Genomic DNA, 18889 nt, shown 5'->3' with positions numbered 1-18889 from the left:
TTTTCTAATAATGTCTTGTGCCTGTTCTTTTGTAACTACATTTTGTATTTCCAGTGCATTAAATTTGTATGTGTGGTTTATACAGAAGAAGCACTCAAAAAAAAAAAAAAAAAAAAAAAAAAAGGCAGGAAAAAAATAGGACTAAGAATAATTTTTAAAGTCATATGCAGAGCACTTGAAGGAAAAAGAACAAAGGCACATCAGGGTAAAAGTAGTAGGAGGGGTATTTCGTTTTACTCATCTCCTAGAAAGCCTACATTGATGAGGATATGCAAAAATAAAACAAAAAACCCCCAAAAACCCCAAAAAACCAACCAAACAAAAAAGCCCAACCAGACAAAATGCTTGTACTAGCTACACACACTTGTTATCTTTCATTATTAATACTGTATGAAGACATTCCAAGTAAAGTAAAATACAGCAATATAAGGCAGAATTCTACATGTAATAGAAGAATCTCAAGCACTTTATATTTTGCATGAATAGAAATTTAACATTTAAAACCATTCATTTCAAAGAGAGCATTAAACAGGTATCAGGAGAATACATGGCAGAAATTTTGGAAGGCTTTCTGGTGCGTAATGTTTACACTCAAAAAAAAAAAAATCTTTCCTTTCCTATCTAAAAGCATAAAACCACAGTCATAGTTCTAGAATGAAATCTTTTGAAGACGGTTACCTAGTGAGTGGGGTGAAAAATGTCAATCTCAATGACAGTATGTACCCACTAGAACAAGTGGTTTCTTTACTGATCATTTCTTGTCTTCTTAAAGGTACAAAGTAAAATTTGGTTTATTGTTTTACTGTGTATTTCTTTTTTTTTCCCCTGCCTGATAGGACTTTGAAATGGTACCAAATAACTTGTCTTTCAACTGGTTTCATTCCAGTAGCCTACTTCAGGATTATTTGGGCTTTCAGCACACTGAAGGGTTGTTGCTAGTTTCTAAAAAGCATTTAAATTGATATTATAATAAAAGATTATTACTAAAGCTGATATTGGCGCTTGATTATTTGACCAGTTTCTCATGTAAGTGACATAAACAATTAAGTTACAGCAAAACTGTAATTTGAGTTAATTGTGTTTTCAGGTCTCTGAACAAAATGAATGTCATTACGAGGCTTTCTGCTTTATGTCTCAGGAAAAGCAAGATGCAACAGAGGCACCAAAGTAGTAGACGACCAGCTGTTCCGCTTGGATCACGGATTTTAACTGATCCTTCTAAGGTTTTTGAGCATAACATGTGGTGAGATGTTTTTTCAAGGCTGATTTTCATATATTTTTGTATATTATCATTTACTATGATGAATAATGGTATATGTGTATATATATAACAATGGACTGCCAGAATAGACGTGTAAAGGTAGTGCTAGAGAAAACTTGAGATTGTCACAAGTAACCTGACAGTTACGAGTTCTCAGTGACTTGCATAAAAAGCTGCTGAGCAAGTAGTTAGTCATGGAACAAAAGGCAAAATATTGTTATAGATCAGTAATGAATTAGGAGACAGAAGGTGCAGAGATAAGGTAGTCCGCGTTATTTATGATGGCAGAAAGTTACTAGTTAGGTACAATAGCACTGCATACCGGATTAGCGCTGTATTCTAAAACTGACACCATTTTGAAAGGAACATGTAAATTACTTACATTCTTCTAAAGATGTACTGAAGATGTTACAGATAGTTCAGCAGAGATTTCCATACAGTGCACAATTGTCAAAAAAAGTAAATTGAATCTTAACAAAAATAAGCAATATAATAGCAGAGAAAACATTAACATGTAAATGTTAACAAGAATGAGAATTGCCCTGATTTGCTGCAGTACATCTCCATCTCTAAAAGGTATTTTTATGATTAATGGGGGCTCAGAAAAGAGTGAGAATGCTAGTCAGCACAGTGGGAAAATTGAGATTGAAAAGGCTAGGATTTTTGACCATGGAATGGAGAGGAATACAAAACAGTAAGTGATACAGGAAGTGTTAGAAGGATAGAAGAATATCTAAATCTATCTAGAAAGAAGAATATCTGCCTAAGATATTTGGAAGACCAGGAATTTTTATTCCTATAGTTCATAACTTAAAAACAAGGAATATTTGATAAAAAGAGAAGTGGGGAATTTAGAAGCTATACAAGACACTGTTTTCTGCATAATTTTTAAATGTATTTTTGAATTCTGCCACACACTATTTTTGAGAGCAAGGATTTAGCAAGATTAGAAAAGGGACTGGATGTGGCTAATGATAACCGATGGGTAACATAACATAGGAGTTACAGATGATAGGTTTCAGAGCTTAAGCTTACTTCATAAAAGTAATCTGCAGTTCTTATACCTTCCTCAGAGATGTCCCCTGCTGGCAACTGTCAGAGAAGTTATTGGACAAGCTTTTGTTCTGAAATGAAGTTTCCAACTTGCTGGGTTTTTAAAAAATTATTACTGTTTTTAGTAGTCCATTTTATTTGTTAATTGCTCCATTTTACTTTTTAATCTAAATTATTTCAAAAGTCTCTCTAATAAAATTCTGATGAATAAAAAGGTCTTAAGAGAAGAATATGACACAGAAGATTGTCTTCTGGTTAATAAACTAATATCTTCATTACTCTTTTTAGTCTCTAAATTTGGGCTTAACTCATAAGGTAAGATATGCAACTAGATCTGTCACCTATTACTGTTTTCTAAACTAGATGTCCCCAAGCCATGGTTCCCAACACATACTACCTTAAGGCCAAATCTGGAGTTATCGATACTTCTGTAAGTTCCTTGGTCAAGGAAGCTGGAAGCTGTCTGGTTATTGTGTTAAAAGAGCGTAAAGTTTATCTCCGTATTTCATAAATCTATATGCAGTGTAGTTCTTAAGCATCTTTCAGTGTCAGTACCTCCTGCTAGGTGGAAAAATCCTTTACTTGTGTGAATGCTGACTCAAATGTAGGCTATATAGTCAAGGTAGGAAAAGATTTTAAGAAAAAGGCCACCATTTTTCTGTAACATTGTACCTTGACGAAACGCAGTTTTGTTTCATTTTTTAATTTCCTTCCAAATAACTGATCATGTGTAGCTTCAGTTTTTCTTGCTAGCATTCGGCGACAGTGTAATACAGAGTTATCAAACTGTGATGTAGGTGGTTGGGATGGATTGCGAAGATGGGATTGAAAGGAACTGGGATGTTCAGAAAGTGGATCTGCAGATGAATCCACGTAACTCAGAAGGGAAAACAGGTGAAACTGAGTTGGAGCAGAGGTTGCATGGAAGTTGTGAATGTCTTGATAAATCAAGAACCTGGCTATGAAGTAGGGGGAGGTCCTTGGATCTGAAGCTCGCTGAATCGGCAGGGTTCTCACTAGGGAGATAAGCGGGATCAGGATGAGTGGTGGTTGAGCTAAATAGGTCATGCAGGGTGAGCATAAGAGATTCATCTTCCCTAGCATTGATGTATGAGGATTTATGTCCTTTTGTTTTCTACTCATCATCTTTGGTACCTCATAAAGTGGCATCCTTCCTTTTGCCTGTGTGTGAATTGGCAGGGAGCCAAGAGCTGCTGCCATTGCTGCTAGGAATACTAAGCAAATTAAATTTGGGAACTAATGCTTTATATATTTGCTGTGGTGCTTTTCTGTCATTTCGAGAGAGAAGTAATGAATGATGCTAAACATTGGAGCAAAAAATGTTCTGTTCAGGTTAGTAATTGGCATAGTTTTCACATGTTAGTTTTCAGAGGTAATTAAACCCTGTGTTAGCAAACAAATTAATGGAAAAGGGCTAAGTTGAATAAGCTGAACTGAAAGCAGCATTGCTTGATCTCATGTCAGGCCTACTCATGTTAACAGTTCCTGGTGTGGTTAAAATGGATAGCTTCCTTTGCTGCTGTCAATGTTCAGTTTAAAACACTTCTCTATTTAAACACTTCTGTGCTTAGAATTCTTCTGTATTCTGTGTTCCTGCCAGCTTGTATTGCTGAAGGAGCTGCCTCATTTGAAGCATCCAAACTATGTAAATAGTTTGCATAAGAACTATGCTGTGTCCCCTCTTCAGCAGATTTTGATGAAGTGCTGCTGCAGTCCTGTTGTTGGGGGTCTTCCATATAGAAATTTCTAGGAAAGAGCCAAAAGATCTTTCTTTAGCTTTATGAATTTCCAAGGAGGGACAAAAGGAAAAAAAGTTGTTGCTGAAGATGGAGGCCTTCAGGCACCTATAGTATTTTGTGTAGAGCCCTTAAGGGCTCTGACAAACACATGACGATGGATTAAAATTGATCAGCTAAAGCTTATACCACAGCAAGTCATCTGTCAGAAGGACTGACTGTGTATTATTGCCATCTGAATAGTCCTTGGTTTCAGCTTGCTAGAATAGGCAAGGTCAAAAATGGTGATAGCAGTGAGGGAAGTAAGTCTTTCCAAGAGGACGGCTGCCTGGTAATGCTTCGGTCATTCAGTTTTATGCTACTGTAGCACGTCTGTCAGAGCCTTGACACTGCACAGGAACATTTGGTATACGAACAAATACAGGAAGGGGAGAGGCAACCTGCTGGGGACAATAATGAGAAATATTTCAGTAGAGCTGCGGAAATCAAGTCTGAGGCAAGCAGACAAATACATACCAATTAACAAAAGAGGAACAGTGAAGGTCTAAGAATTAAATTACCTATATGTCACCAAGATTGGAACAGGAAGATGCTTGTTAGCTTTTAGAGACAATCGACTCTTTTCAGGTTGGCACCTTGTTCCTTTTCTCATAGTAACCAATGGAATTTTAGTCAGGCTCTCAGTTAATTGATTTCAGTAGGGTTAGGATCTGATAGATTACTTGCATTATATTATCTAATTTAATTTGATTTCTGAAACTGTTCAGACTGGATGATTTGGAGAGACAGCTGATTTGCTTTTAAAAGCTGCCAGCAGCACGTTTTTGGGCACTCCCCATTGTGGCCTGATCCAAACACAGAATCTGCAGGGAAGGCAGTTTAGTCATCAGGGTCAGATCTTGGCTTGGTTCTGTGACCATTTAATGGATTAATATAACATTTAGAGAACCACTTTACACAAATATAGGTAGCATAGACTCTGGAACTGTTGCAGCACTGCTTGTCTTTTCTTATTGTCTTGTCTCATTCTTCTTTTTTCTAAATGTTTCCTGTCTCTATTCCCCAAATAAGTAGAATCCTGTTCATCAATTCCACCTGTTCTACTTGAATAGGTGGATTATGCTCCCTGTTTCAGGAACAACTGATTGCTTTGCTAAATGTCCTTCGTTCCTCATCATAAACATTAGTAATGTGAGAATTTTCTTGCATCAGGGTGTTTATTGATAGGTCTATTATTATATCCAGCTGAACACAATTCTAATGGGACACTCAAAATACATTCCTATAAATGCACTCAGTTTACAAGATATATGTTAATCCTATTATTAAGAAAAAAAAATGCATACTACTTCAGCCTTTTTGCAGTTGGAAGATTTTTCTTAATCACTTGAGTTTTACCTAACTAGTAATTAGTTTTTATTTATCATACACTGAAACTTAGTTTTTAACTGTCAGTCTCCTTGTGGTCATTTGCTTGCATTCAAAAAGAAAATGTATTTGAGACAGTGTAGCTAATTTGTGACTGTTTTCCCTGGGGAAAAAAAGATCATGGAAAATCCTATTTAAAGGCTGGTTCTTCAACTGCCTTTTGCAGGGACCACATGCAGTGGTCACAAGAAGAAGAGGAGAACGCCAAGGAAAAAGTGGCAGAGAACTCACTTGTGAAAGTCCAATGGGAAGACCAAGGTAACAAATTCATAAGGGCTTAAAAATTCCTATTTTAATGCTATTTATTAAAGCATTTAAAGATGCTTTAAAATCCAGGAACACTCTTTTTATTTCTACATTCTCTTGTCTAAATTTGTTGGTTTGGTTTTTTTTTCTTCATTTGTTTCCTCAAAAGATTGTCTCAAAGTGTGTTTTTCTAGCAATTCACTTACTTGTTTGAGCAATTTTGCATTTGGGGGAGCAATAGGCTATATGTAAAACAAGTACATCACTGTGGTGCGGTTGCAAGTTCTGGCTTCTTTTGCAGTTCTTCAGAATAAAACTCACTCCTGCGACACAGGACTGTTACTTCATCAAAGGGAATGAATTTGCAGCCAGCTAGGGCGCTGGGGATGAAAGTTCCCATGTACAATAATCAAATGCTTTTTAATGATTTGTGGACTGTTTGGAGAGCTAGTGTTTGTAGATTGCACCATATATCAGTCAAGTGCCATGAAAGTTGCACTGGTCCCAGCTGGTCCCAGCTTGCTGCCTTGGCCAGGCTGAGCTGGGAGTGCTTCAGGAAGCAGTGTGTTCACTTTGTGTGGAAGGTGTTCCAATACATCATGCAGAGTCTGCTCTGTAAATGATTAAGGAATTTCGTGCTTGTCTTCAGAAGGGAAACAATGTATTCTGCGTTTTCTGAAGAATGATAGCTCTAGGTTCAAACTGGCAAACTAAACACTAGACTAAACTTTAGGATAGTTATGTATGCTAAAGCTGGAGTATCAACTTGATAGTAACATAGAAGACTGGATTCTTCGTTTGTTCCTTTATTAGATAGATATTCTGAAAACAATTGCTTGGATGTCCTGGGCCTCAGTTTACTTAGCGTGTCTTGAACTTGTAGAATTAGATAGTATCACTATGATCCTGTGCTCATTTCGTTGATGTAACTAGAGCACATGTTGGAGTTTATTTGAATTACCTGTGAATGTATCTTGAATTGTGTGCCCTTCATCACTTTGAAAGCTCTGGGATTGTCATCCTGCCCTTTTCTGTTACCTCTTGCATTCTTTATCTAAATACAGGAGTACAATGTTTGTTTTTCAAAAATGACATCTAATATTTTCATTTGGTTTGTATAAAAAGTTGAAAAAGAGCTCATACTGGAAAAGTAAGCTGTGTAACCATGTGGCTCATGGAACCTTTAATTCTTCATCTATAATCAATTAGAACTTAGTTTGTGCTGGTGAGAAATGGAATAATGAGGCATTTGTGTATTGCCAAGAAATACAAGAATCCAAGGACATTTCCTATGAATGCCCCTCTGTTTAGAACTTGAATAGGTGAGCATTGCTGACAGTGTTCCTTCAGAAAGCTTCAGCTTCATTCTGCAAGTGGATGTACATTTTGGCCTATTTGTGTAAACAATGAACTAGACTGAAACTAACGAGCAGGTTATTTTGGGGCCTTGGAAACTGCAGTAAGGGGAAAAAGACAAGACAGATTTCGACAATACTATTATATCGCTAAAATAGAATAGTTTTGGTGAGCCTCATTAAAACAAGAGAAATTAAACTGAATTAACTCATGATACTACCTTTAGGAATTTGATTTACTTATTAGCATGTCCAGTTTCTTCTCAGGCATGCCTGCTAGTGTTGAAAGAGTCTGTTAAGGAGAAAAATCAATTGACTAAGTGAGGGATTTTTTTGTCTCAGAAGGTTATATGTCTATTAGTTTTGTCATTTTTACATGCTTTGGAAAATTTAGTAGTCAGGCTACTTAAATACACAAAGTGAAACAAAAAATTCATAATAATACTGCATGCGTGGTTATTACACAGTGGTGCAGGAGTGACCAGTGAAAGAATGGAAAGTAAAGTGTTCTTTCACTTGAATCTATGGAATACCATACTAACACCATTTGAAACGCTGACTTTAGCCATTGTGTTCCTTCAATTTTGAATTCTGGAAAACTTGACGGGAATTTAAGTAGAAGAGTTCTGAGCAGACTTGTAGAAAAGTAGTGACCATAACAAGGGGTGATAATGATTTAAGAACCTTTTGAGTAGGTTTGTGTTTTATACTGAAGCTGAGCAATCTATGAATGTGCGACTTACACTATTGAAATGTGATATACATGACCTCAATCAACTCTGCACTTATATTGTAAAACAAGTTTGTACAATTACTCTGCATGGCTGGGTCTTGCCCTTTAATAGTACAATGGAATGTATTAAATGTTAAATTTAAAAAATTATGCAGATTTCTAGGACAAGGCATTCTGCCACCTCCTTGCCACTTCCCACTGCCTGTCTGTGCCTCTAATGATAATTCTCAGCCTTGTTTATCTCTGAAAAGCTGTAGCGATTTAGGAAATAGTATGTTAAGATTTAATGAGAGTAGTAGGAGAAATGCTCCATTTATTTACTCTGTGCATTTATATTAAAAGAATTAATGGGTCAGTGTAAGTGAATAGGGACAAAATAAAAAAGGCAAGACATTAGCAAGAGATGTCAAGGGTAACAAGAAACAGTTCTGTAAATGCTTTAGGAATGAGGGGAAAAAACAAGAAAAAGATTTCGTTTGGTACTTAGGAGGGATGAGGAAGGGAAAACTATCAACAAAAGAGACATAGAAAAAGCTGTAATTCTTATCTTTTTATCAGCCTTCCTTTGAAATGGTGAGCTGCAGTCCAGTGGCTAGCACTATTAGTGCTAGTGAGGAGCAGGAAAGATTTTGTTCTCATACTGAGAAAGAACAGGTTACAAAGTACATCCGTAGAGTACATGGATGACTGGGAAAGCAGAAAAGAGAATATTTACTTTTTTAAAAAGGAGGTGGGAAAAGAGAAGGGTCAGATAATTAGTTTCAATTCCTGGAAAAATACTGGAAGAGATAATCCAGAGCTTGCAGACACTGAGTTTGGAAGAACAAAGGAAATGAATACTGGCCAACAAATATTTTTCAAGAATAAATCATGTGAAATCAAGCTAATTTCCTTCTTGGAGAAGGTTACAAGCCCTGGGGATAACGAAAAAACAGCAGATGTCCTGAAATTTATCCTTAGTCAGGCTTCTGACTTGCTTTACTTGACATTTTCATAAGCAAGTTAGGCAAGCGAGAGCTAATGAAACTGTTTTTGGGTGAATGAATGCTGAGAGAGATCCTTTCAGAATGGAAGGCTGTGCTGGGCAGAGAAGTGTTTTGTTCTGTGTCCAGTTCTGCTTGGTATTTTCATTAGTGACCTCAGGAAATGGGAGACTTGAAGATGGTATTAAGTGAAGAGATGTTTCAAGTATGGTGAAGGACTAGATTAGAATTCAGAAAGATCTGGACGAACGGTGGAAAAAAAGGATCTGAAAGACATAAATTTGCTAAAAATAAATGCAGAATACTTTGCTTAGGAATAATTCCTTGAAAAAAATACTAGTTTTGGAACAATTGGCTAGGTAGTCATTTTGCAGAAGAAGATCTGAGGGTTGTGGTGAATCACTAGCTGACTCAACAGTGTCATGCTGTTGCAAAATGGCAAGCTGGGAGTTATAAACAGGATTACAGCCTGTAAGCCTCGTAAAATATTCCTTTTGCTCTGCATTGATAATGCCTTTACCAGAATACAGCACCAAAAAGTAGTAAATCAATTTGAGAGAAATTAATTTCAGTTTAGTATTTCTTGAATAGGAAAAACATGGAGAACGTTTAATTGAAAAGATGCATTGCTTTTATAATTTGAGACATGAAAGCTTGTCTAAGAAACTTACGATGGCGTATTTTGATGATGCTGTTCTATTACGTCACTTCATTTGTAAAAAAAAAAAAAAAAAGGTGATGCAGAAAGCCTGTCTGCCCCATCCTAAGTGACATAAAATCTGATTAAACCCTTGTGGGAGTTATTTTGAGCACAGATTAAGGTAAGACCCAAATTCTGAATGTTTTTATTTAAATGTGTACAATGTGGGAAACTAAACTGTAAATTTGGGGTCCAAATTCCATGTTGCTTTACAGTATTTTGTAGCTAAGCTCATATTCACCAAGTTTTTGTTTTGTTTTAATTTCAGATAAATACGAGAGAGAAGCCAGTAAATATTGGAATGAATTTTACAAGACTCATAAAAATAACTTTTTCAAGGATCGCAATTGGCTGTTTCTGGAGTTTCCAGAAATTCTTCCAGAAAAAAGGACAGAAGAGTTGAAAACAGAAGAAAGATCAGAACACGCAAAAAAAAATAGTACCAATAGTTTTTCACATAAAAATGAAATGTTTGAGGAAGGAGAAAAATATTGGAAGAAAAATTATGGAGGTGGTTCTACTTCTGTACAAGGATATATATATAATAAAAACCAAGCAAAATCTCTTACTGACAATCCTCAGGGTAAAAACTGTGGAGAAGAACTTGGCAGGCTAGAATCCTTCCCTGGTAGTGATGCCGCTTACAGAATATTAGAGGTAATGCACTGCAAATGTTCTACTCATCATGCAGAATTCCACTTAATTGCTCAAAAGCCTGATAAAGATGCTTAGTAAGTATCAAGAAAGTAAACATTTAGAATTTGACATACTACATTCATTTATGGCAGAAACTTTCAGAGAAACCTAGGATCTGGGCTTTGTTTTCCCTTTAAAGTTTCTCCCAAATCAGAATTTAAGGCTAGAATTGTCAGATTCCATTTTCACTGGAAGTTGGGTTTCCTAAGGAAAGTTATGTCTTAAAGTGCAAGTACTTGATGCATTCTTGCCAGATGGTGAAATTGGACGAAAATATTGCGTTTTCCTATGCAGTGTGATAGATGGATTCTCTCTTAAGTTTAGAAAGACATTGAGGAGAAATGTGATCATAGAAGTGGTTTGAGAATCGTGGTATGAGCTGTTTATACCTTTTCTGTCCAACATACCTTCAAGTCTAATGGGTCCTACCTACCAACTAATTTAAGACAAAAATAAAAAAAAAAGAGGTTTTATTTGCTCATGTATTTTAACTTTTTGTTTCTCTCCTGATTTTAGGTTGGTTGTGGTGCCGGAAACAGTGTCTTTCCTGTTTTGAAAGTTCTCTGGTATGTAGTGCTGGATTTTCAAATATGAAAGACTTATTCTCATCTTCTCCATTTTCTTCAAATGTTGGTGCTAGAGCAGTGCTACAGGAAGTGTTGAATGGACTGTTTTACAGCCCTGAAATTCTGATTGCTTGCAGACCACAGGTAATGTTGGTAGCATCAGTAGAAGACACTCCTCATACTGGTCAACCCTAGTCTTGGGGGGACCAGATTTGCTGACAAGGTTTGTCTTCAGGTGCATTCAGACTGATTTCTTGTAGTTAATCTCAGGCAGGTGAAATACTCTCTTGTCGTATATGTCACTGTAAAGCTACTAGATATCTCTTCAAAAGGCCGAAATCAGAGACAGTAGATAATGGCATGTGATCTACTAGTAAGAAGTTGTATTATTTCTGAATTTGGCTGGTACACTTTGTCGTATCACTTCAGGTTTTAGTGTCAAGGAAGCACAAGTCTTGTATTGCATTACTTAATTCCTTGAAACATCTTAGTCCACTTAGCTTCCGGTTTTAGAAAAAGCTGTTATGACAGCATGTCCTCCCTTCCATGGAGGCAGGAAGTTTTATTGGAAAGGCTGTGTATGTATCAAGGGTTGAAATAGATTTCTTTTTATTCATGCCTCTTTTTATTCTTTCCTCCAAGAGCTTGAGTACGGCACAGTTCATTATTCTATAAATGAATTCTGATTGCTAGCATCACCGTTATACAAAAATACTCCATTTTGCAGATATGGAAACAGACAGCAGGAGGAATCAAGTGATGCACCAGGGTCATACATGAAACCTATTAGTGTTAGCAGTGCATTTTCATCCCACAACAAAGGCTTTGCTTTAGACAGCATGTAATGAAAGGGGAGCCCTGCTTCATGTGAAAAGTTTGGAAAGTAACATTATACAGGGAAAAGATATCATGTGGCTGTATTAAAAAAGATGAGACAAACTTTTGTGTTTTCCTTACAGGAGGCATTAGTCATAGGCTGGCATTTCTGATAATTAAGAATCCACTCATTAGGTGTTTTTCCTGGAGATTTCTATTCTTATGCAAATCCTTCAGTCAATCACATTGGTTGGTACATTGAACAACTCACACATTTGTCTTGTATATGACCTGATGGAAACATCTCTTATCTCTTAGCAGGCCTGGCTTTATAGCACAGTTGGTTTTACTCTGAATTTAATAATACAAAAGTGGCCTTTTGTATGCATATAAAAAGAAGCCAGTGTCAAGTATGAGTGTACCCTGGCTACAAAAAAATTTTCCACTTATATTTGTAACATAACTTTTAAACTGCTTCCCCCTGCCCCCCTTAAAATTTAAGTTACTGCTTTTTAATACAATGCATCATGAAATCACCATCCAGCTCAAGCTGTGTCTTTGTTTTGACTTTCTACATAACTCCTATTCTGCTCTAAAAAAATTGAAATAACATCCTAACAGGTCAATTAGGTAATCAGCTTAACCTTTCCCAAGGGACTGGCTGGGACCAAAGCCTGGCTGCTTGTCCTCATCTGTGATAAATATCTAAACTCATCAACTCTCATGGTGGGCACATGCTGATAAAAGTTTTGCTCAGCAACAAGGATGGAATGTATTTTAGTGCACAAGGGTTCTCCTGTTGAGCCCTCAGAGAGAGGTCACTAACTCAGCTGTGTATACTGTGACATCTTATAGGCCAGAGTTTATTGATTCCCTTTCTAAAGAAACCGTTTGTCCATAATCTCTAATATTTTTTAGAAGAGATTAATTGATCGTGAGTTGACCATAGGTCATCCCTCAGTAGGTTTTGAGGGGCTTGCTTAGTTTCTCTTAAATGATTTTTTTGGGGGTGAAAAAAATTTGTTAGAGTTACTAGTATCTGATGAATGGTACGAGGAAATTTGCAGCTGGCTTAGTCTTGGATGGGAAAGGAAGGGAAAACAGTGCTACAGGAAATTCTTATTCATCTTGGCTTACAAAACAAAGGGCATAATGGAGGGAAACAACCAATACTGCTTAATCTAATCAAAAGCACAGTAAAGGAACCCAAGCCTCTACAGAACTGTGGACGACTTTTGCAACACCCCATCCTTGCCCAAATCATATTGCTAATTAAACTGCATACATGGGCTAATGATAGAGACTTAATGCAGTGCTTCTGTAAGAAAATGCGACCTATTAATGTGCATTTATGTAATACAACACCAGGATATTGTCATCAATTCTGACAGCCATCTGTGACCTTCTTTCTTTTCCTTTTCACTTCCTCCCTGTCAAGGCTATGATTCTCCTTTTTATACTAACTGCCTGTTGGTATTCTTATGAATTTGTCTGCCCTATTGATTCATTACAACCTATGTGGTTTCCATGTGCTAGACATCAATAAGGCATGCTTGATCAAACCTGTGGAGAACCCCAAAGGGCCCTCTGTAGTTCCATGAACACTGATGTAGACTTTAATCTTTTACAGTAATAATTTTTTAACTGATGTTGGTTTTGTTTTCCTAGCAATACACCTGGAGCCTTTCTATACTGTTGTGATTTTGCTTCAGGAGCGGTGGAGCTGGTAAAGGTAATTCATATGCTCGCTTTAGAGTACCTTATAAGCCTGTAATTCAGGAGGCTGCCAGGAAGCCGTCTTCATGAAAAAGAATGTGATGGCTTTGACAACTTTCAACTGAAGCTTTCAATATTCCAAAGAACAAAGTCTTACTCTATGCAGAGAGGAATGAATACCATCAGTGAGCTTGCTTCTCAGCTTGAGTAAGATACCAGACAGAATAGGCTTTTATATGAGATGTTTTACAATGCTGAATAATTGAAGAAAAAAGGTTTCTTGAGTCACAGTAAACGTATTAACTACTACTGTTCTCTATGTGCCTCTTTTAATCTTTTTCCTGACAGTCACATTCGTCCTACAATTCAGCCTGGTGTTCTGCCTTTGTTCATGATGTGTGTGATGATGCTGTACCCTATCCTTTTCCAGATGAGATCCTGGATGTCATTCTCCTTGTCTTTGTGCTCTCTACTATTCATCCTGACAGGTAAATGAAGACTAAAGGGCAAAGCAAATGGGTTAAATCTCTTTTATTCCTGGAGGTTTTCAAGAATAGCAAAAGAAGATGATGAATCTTTAATTTATTATTTAGTAAGCTACAATATATATAAAACAAGGTATTTTAAATGCTGTTTCCCATTTTCAGGCTTCAAGAGAAAAGCTGGTCAGGCTAATTCATTAGTGAGCCTCCTGTCTCCATCAAAACACAAGGGGTATATTGTAACTAAATACATCCCTATTAAAAGTGACAGTGATTCAAGAAAATTACAAATTGAAAAAACAGACCACTAGTCTTCTAGAAGGAAATTATTTTTAGTGATCAAACCCAAACATTCATGATTTAACACCTTACAATATGTTGATAAAGGCTTAGGTTGCTGATTTAGCCACACGCAAATGCTTACATGCAGGCCTTTTAAACCAAAATGCATTCATAATTTTGTAATTTGTTTGGATTAAGAAAACTTGATCTAATTTTCATCCATAGTCTTATGTTGAGTGGTGTTAGCCTTCTTACTAATGCCTCTCAATGTCTAATGAACCAAACTTTATGACTGTTAAGGCTGGCTGATTGTGAAAATGCCCTTTTTTTTAATGGGAAAAATGCAAAAGAGGGCATGTAAGTTAAACTCCTTGACTCTTCCTTTAACTAGATCATATGAAGGGAAATACATGCTGTATGTCTGGTAATACATTTATTACTTTAAGAATGCCATTAAAATGGGCTTGGCAAACAGAACAGTATTTGCCTAAGTCTGAGAACTGTTTCCCTGCCTAAGTTATTAATGATTAGCTTTACAGAAAAATCTCCCATATAGGATATTGCTCCTTCCTGTTTGTTCAGAGATGAGCACATGAGTCATGCAAAGCCTGGGTCCAGATTTCAAAAACAACTCAAGCAGTAGATTTCAGATCTCTGTAACTGCAGTGATGCTGCCAGGAAGAAATTGGACAATAGAGACGCATTCATTCAGTCACTTTGCCTCTAGAAGCAGTAATCAGATGTTCTGTCAGAATTTCTGTGGATCTTTTCCTGTTAGTTATTTGAGAATGTGTTTGTCTTTTTTTTTTTTTTTCCCCTCTCCCCATGTCAGCATCTAAAGGCTGACATGGATGCTTTTGTGTGTGTGTATACACACATAAAGATTTCCGTGTAATTATCTGTGTTGTAAGACCCACTTTCCAAAGATTTGTTAGTCATTACTGTCATCTCGTAGAATTAAAATGACTGCATAAAGGCAAACGTAATCCAGATTTGTCTTGCTCAGTATGCATTTTTTCTGGAAACTTTGAAAGTGGGAAATGAAAAAGAAAACCAAGAGAATGATGATGCAGAACTTATGTACTTTGGAGACCTGGAAAATATACATGAGAGGGACACATTTGTATTCAGCACAATTGTTACTTAGTGATTTCTCTTCGGGCTGTTGTGTTTAGTTTTTTGTAATTGCTTCTCTTGTACCCCGCTTTTAACACACTTCAATTCTGCTAGAAGGCCCCTCTAAAAGTTGGTTGCAGAATTTGAAAGGTATTAAACTTTCTTCAAGCTATATGATTAATGTGCTCTAGTCCTACGGGATGAGATTTCTCAAAGCACTTCCACTTTTTGTGCATGTACATTTTTTTCTATGTGCACAAAACTTACGTTTATGTAGGCAAATTCTGTAATTCTGTGCACAACTACCTGTCTTGAACAGTCTTTTATTCTTAGGTGGTGTTGCCTTTTCTGTCTGTGGCAGCACACTTGGTTGCCTGTGTTGAGCATGAGCAAAGAGGACAACTTTTAAAGCACTTGGCTTCCTCTAAGGGAATTCTGTGCTTAAAAAGTGCATGCTGCTTTTTGTTCTTGTTTGTTTGTTTGGAGGTATGATACTATTTTCTGCTGAACTACCTCCTAATTCTGTCCCTTAAAAATCAAGGTAAGATGCCTGCACTGCTGTTGCATAAGGACCAAATTGCATTAGTTGAGTTCTGATGTTCTTGGGGCAAGGGGGTAAGGCCCCCTGAGAGACAGGGATGATGTAAGGATGTTGTCTTGGTACACAGTAACGGTATGCTGATTTTGTATAGTTAAGTAGGACTTACTCTTCTTTAGCTCTTTTCAGTTACAGCACCCTGCCTTTCCTTTCCATTCATTTTACATTCACTCTGGCTCCACACCTTCTACATGGTCTATCTGCTTCCCTGTGGGAGGAAGAGTTGAATTAGGCAAGTAGACTCTTCTACCTTGCAGCCTGCCAGGTGCAGACTGCCTTTTGTGGTCTTTCATGAATGTGGAAAACCTGAGTCCTTCAGTTTATTCTGAAAGAGTGAGGCAAACCCAAGCCATTATTCATTAGTAACATATTTTGTAGAGTAATGCAAATGTATTTATAAGAAGATCTAAGATAAGGTTAAAAAGTGAGAATGAAGATGCACTGGTCTAGAGAAGGAGAAAGAGTACTGTGTATGGTACTTATTCCTATACATAGAGCAGGCTGGTGTAATCTTGATAAGGAAGAGCTGATGTTAGATACCACCAAGATTCACAAACTTGTCAGCATTTTGGAGGATGCAGACTTTCTTCCTCTAACTAGCAATATCTCCAGATGGAGTTCTGCCAGATTCCTCTCCTGAGGTACTACTCAGATACTTTTTTCCATCCTCAACCATTAGGTGTGGAGATTTTGTGTGTATGATCAGTACCTCCATAAAGAAACCAGGTAAGTTTTTGTCTGCCTTCCAGGCCCTTGATTTTGTTACATACAGCAAGAAGGCTCAGTCTAGCTCACCAATGTTCATTCGTTGTTTATCATATATCTGCCTAACCCATATGACCCATATACTCAAAACCTGCATTTTAATCCATCCTTGAGATTCTGTTGAAGTGAAGGAAAAGGCTCCTTTTCTCTTTCCAGTTTGTATTCTCTTACAGTTCCTTTTAAGTTTTTGGTTTAGAGGCTTTTTTTGTAAAGAGTTCTTTCTGTTCAGTAGTGCCTGGCCTTTTAATATTAAATACAGACACATATTCTCACTGTAGTTTCAGAAATCTATGTATATTCCAAGCATCTAGAAAAAAACAGTTATGTTTGCAAATTTCACCAGTATCCCATCTATTTTCTAAGGATGCAAGGGGTTGTAAATAGGTTGGCTAAACTACTGAAACCTGGAGGAATGTTGTTATTTCGAGACTATGGAAGATACGATACAGCTCAACTTCGTTTTAAAAAAGGTAATTCCTGAATGCTTTTGTAGTTCACTGTTCATTTTAACTCTTTTTGAAAAAAAGTGACATGTCCTTTTTCATTACTGCTGTAATTTCTTAGGTCACTGCTTGTCAGAAAATTTTTATGTACGAGGAGATGGAACCAGAGTATATTTCTTTACCAAAGGTATGAAATGGTATAGTTTTATGGAAAGGGTTGAGTGTCTCTCAAGATGATTTGGGTTATAAAAGCTCATCTTAGAACATAAGTTTAAAGAAGGTTTTATTGGCTTTTTTTTTAATTCTCTGCTTTTACAAAGCCCAAAGCTAACTGTTGTAAGAAAATAATTCCCTTTATGTGTACACTTGTTGCATCGGGGGTCCTGCAAGATTGCTTGCAGACATCACTGGAAATTTCTCTTTGTCTAAGCATCTTGTGTCTAATGGTAAGCTCAAATTCTGTTGTTTAAAGATGTACTTGATTTCTTTCTTACAATTGAGATAAACATGCTTGGAAGGACAGTTGGTAGCAGTGCTCTGATATTTTGTTCTGCTACCTTGGTGAATCTCTTTCTGCAGGAGCTAAATTTAAATTTCTGGTTATGGATACTGTTGCTCTTTGCCCATCCACTCACTTGGTTCTGTTAGCAATCAGCTTAGACTGGTATATTTTAGCCCAGCTACTGGAAATTGTGAAAGTGAGCATCACAATACTTTCTTTTTTTCCCTTTTTACCCTCTACAACCTAGACTGTAAGCAATAGAGGTGGATCACGATTTATCCCAGCCTGAGTAATTTTAGAAGTGAGAAGGAGGATGTGGGACATATATGGGAAATCACTTGAATTCAAAGAGCCCTCTCAGTTTTTAAATGTCTTGTTTTGTGCTTACTCATGACAAAGAAGCTTAAAGTTTTCCAGTGGTGACTGACAAGAAGGAGATAATGATGTTGTCATAAATGTGTGGATTGTCATTTAGCAGGTGAAATAGCTTTATTCTCGATAATACGCGAACAGAGACCAAATGGCATGCATTTGTTTTCCTCAACTCTGGCATACTGAACCCTCTGAAGAAAGGGGATCTATGAATGCCATGAGTAATAACCAATGTGGTTTGGGCCTCAACATAACATTTTTTACTGTAATATAAATCGAGAGCCGTGAAAATGAAGTTCTAACAAAAGACTTCTTACAAGCAGTTTCCTTGATCTTTCAAATCACAAAACAGATTTACTTCCAGCTTTGGTTGAACTGCAGGTTGTTAATTACTACATTCTACAAATGTCTTTTTTTTTTTTTTTTTTTAATTACAATAATTCTTCATATGAGAAAATAGATGAGGTATGGAACATGTTCACCTTGGCTGGATTAATTGAAGTACAGAATTTAATTGATCGGCGATTACAAGTAAACAGGAAGAAAAAAGTGAAAATGCAGCGAGTTTGGATACAAAGCAAGTTCCAAAAGCCATTGCTGCTATCTCTGAATAATCCTGAAGAAATCACCGAAAGGCACCCTTATAGATAATTGTACCACAAACTCCAGAAACTGAAGCAAATTTGAGTACGTATGTTTCCTATAAATCTTGTGTTAGCCACTGAAAAGGAGAAATCTTTCCCTGATTTTTTTTGTAAATGTATGTGTGTGAAAATGATCTGGAAAAAAAAAAGCAAGCATTTCTGATTTCTGCTTTATATGCACTAAAGGGATGTGCATTAATCTATTCATAACTGTGACCAGGCACTATTTTACTTCCTTGAATATGAATAGTCAATTAGTATAAGCATGTATCTTGTTCCTGTTGAAATTCGCAATATGTAAAAAGTTTTAGACTGAAGCATAATTGTTTCAGAGATTTAGAGAAACAGAGTATCTGTTCTCACTATCACTACAAG

At 36.7% G+C, this 18889-nt stretch overlaps 1 protein-coding gene across 1 annotated transcript; it reads left to right on the top strand.

Annotated features, from left to right (window-relative positions):
• Positions 1-1091: 1091 nt before the first annotated feature.
• Positions 1092-18521, top strand: METTL8 (methyltransferase like 8). The gene is made up of 9 exons (XM_009575778.1): positions 1092-1243; positions 5666-5757; positions 9785-10173; positions 10729-10778; positions 13263-13326; positions 13659-13798; positions 16917-17023; positions 17118-17183; positions 18331-18521. The coding sequence occupies exons 1-9, from the start codon at positions 1101-1103 to the stop codon at positions 18519-18521; spliced, it is 1242 nt and encodes a 413-aa protein (XP_009574073.1). The 5' UTR covers positions 1092-1100.
• The last annotated feature ends 368 nt before the right edge of the window (positions 18522-18889 follow it).

This window comes from Fulmarus glacialis, unplaced genomic scaffold (genome assembly GCF_000690835.1).
Source record: "Fulmarus glacialis isolate BGI_N327 unplaced genomic scaffold, ASM69083v1 scaffold30670, whole genome shotgun sequence".
Lineage (NCBI taxonomy): Eukaryota > Metazoa > Chordata > Aves > Procellariiformes > Procellariidae > Fulmarus > Fulmarus glacialis.
This window is presented reverse-complemented; position numbering and strand designations above follow the sequence as displayed.

What these genes read in the sequence shown, in the direction of transcription:
- METTL8 (XM_009575778.1), top strand. Translation starts at nt 1,101, where the DNA reads ATGAATGTCATTACGAGGCTTTCTGCTTTATGTCTCAGGAAAAGCAAG. An exon ending in GTTTTTGAGCATAACATGTG is followed by an intron (nt 1,244 to 5,665) that starts GTGAGATGTTTT and finishes TGCCTTTTGCAG; the next exon opens with GGACCACATGCAGTGGTCAC. An exon ending in CCGCTTACAGAATATTAGAG is followed by an intron (nt 10,174 to 10,728) that starts GTAATGCACTGC and finishes TCCTGATTTTAG; the next exon opens with GTTGGTTGTGGTGCCGGAAA.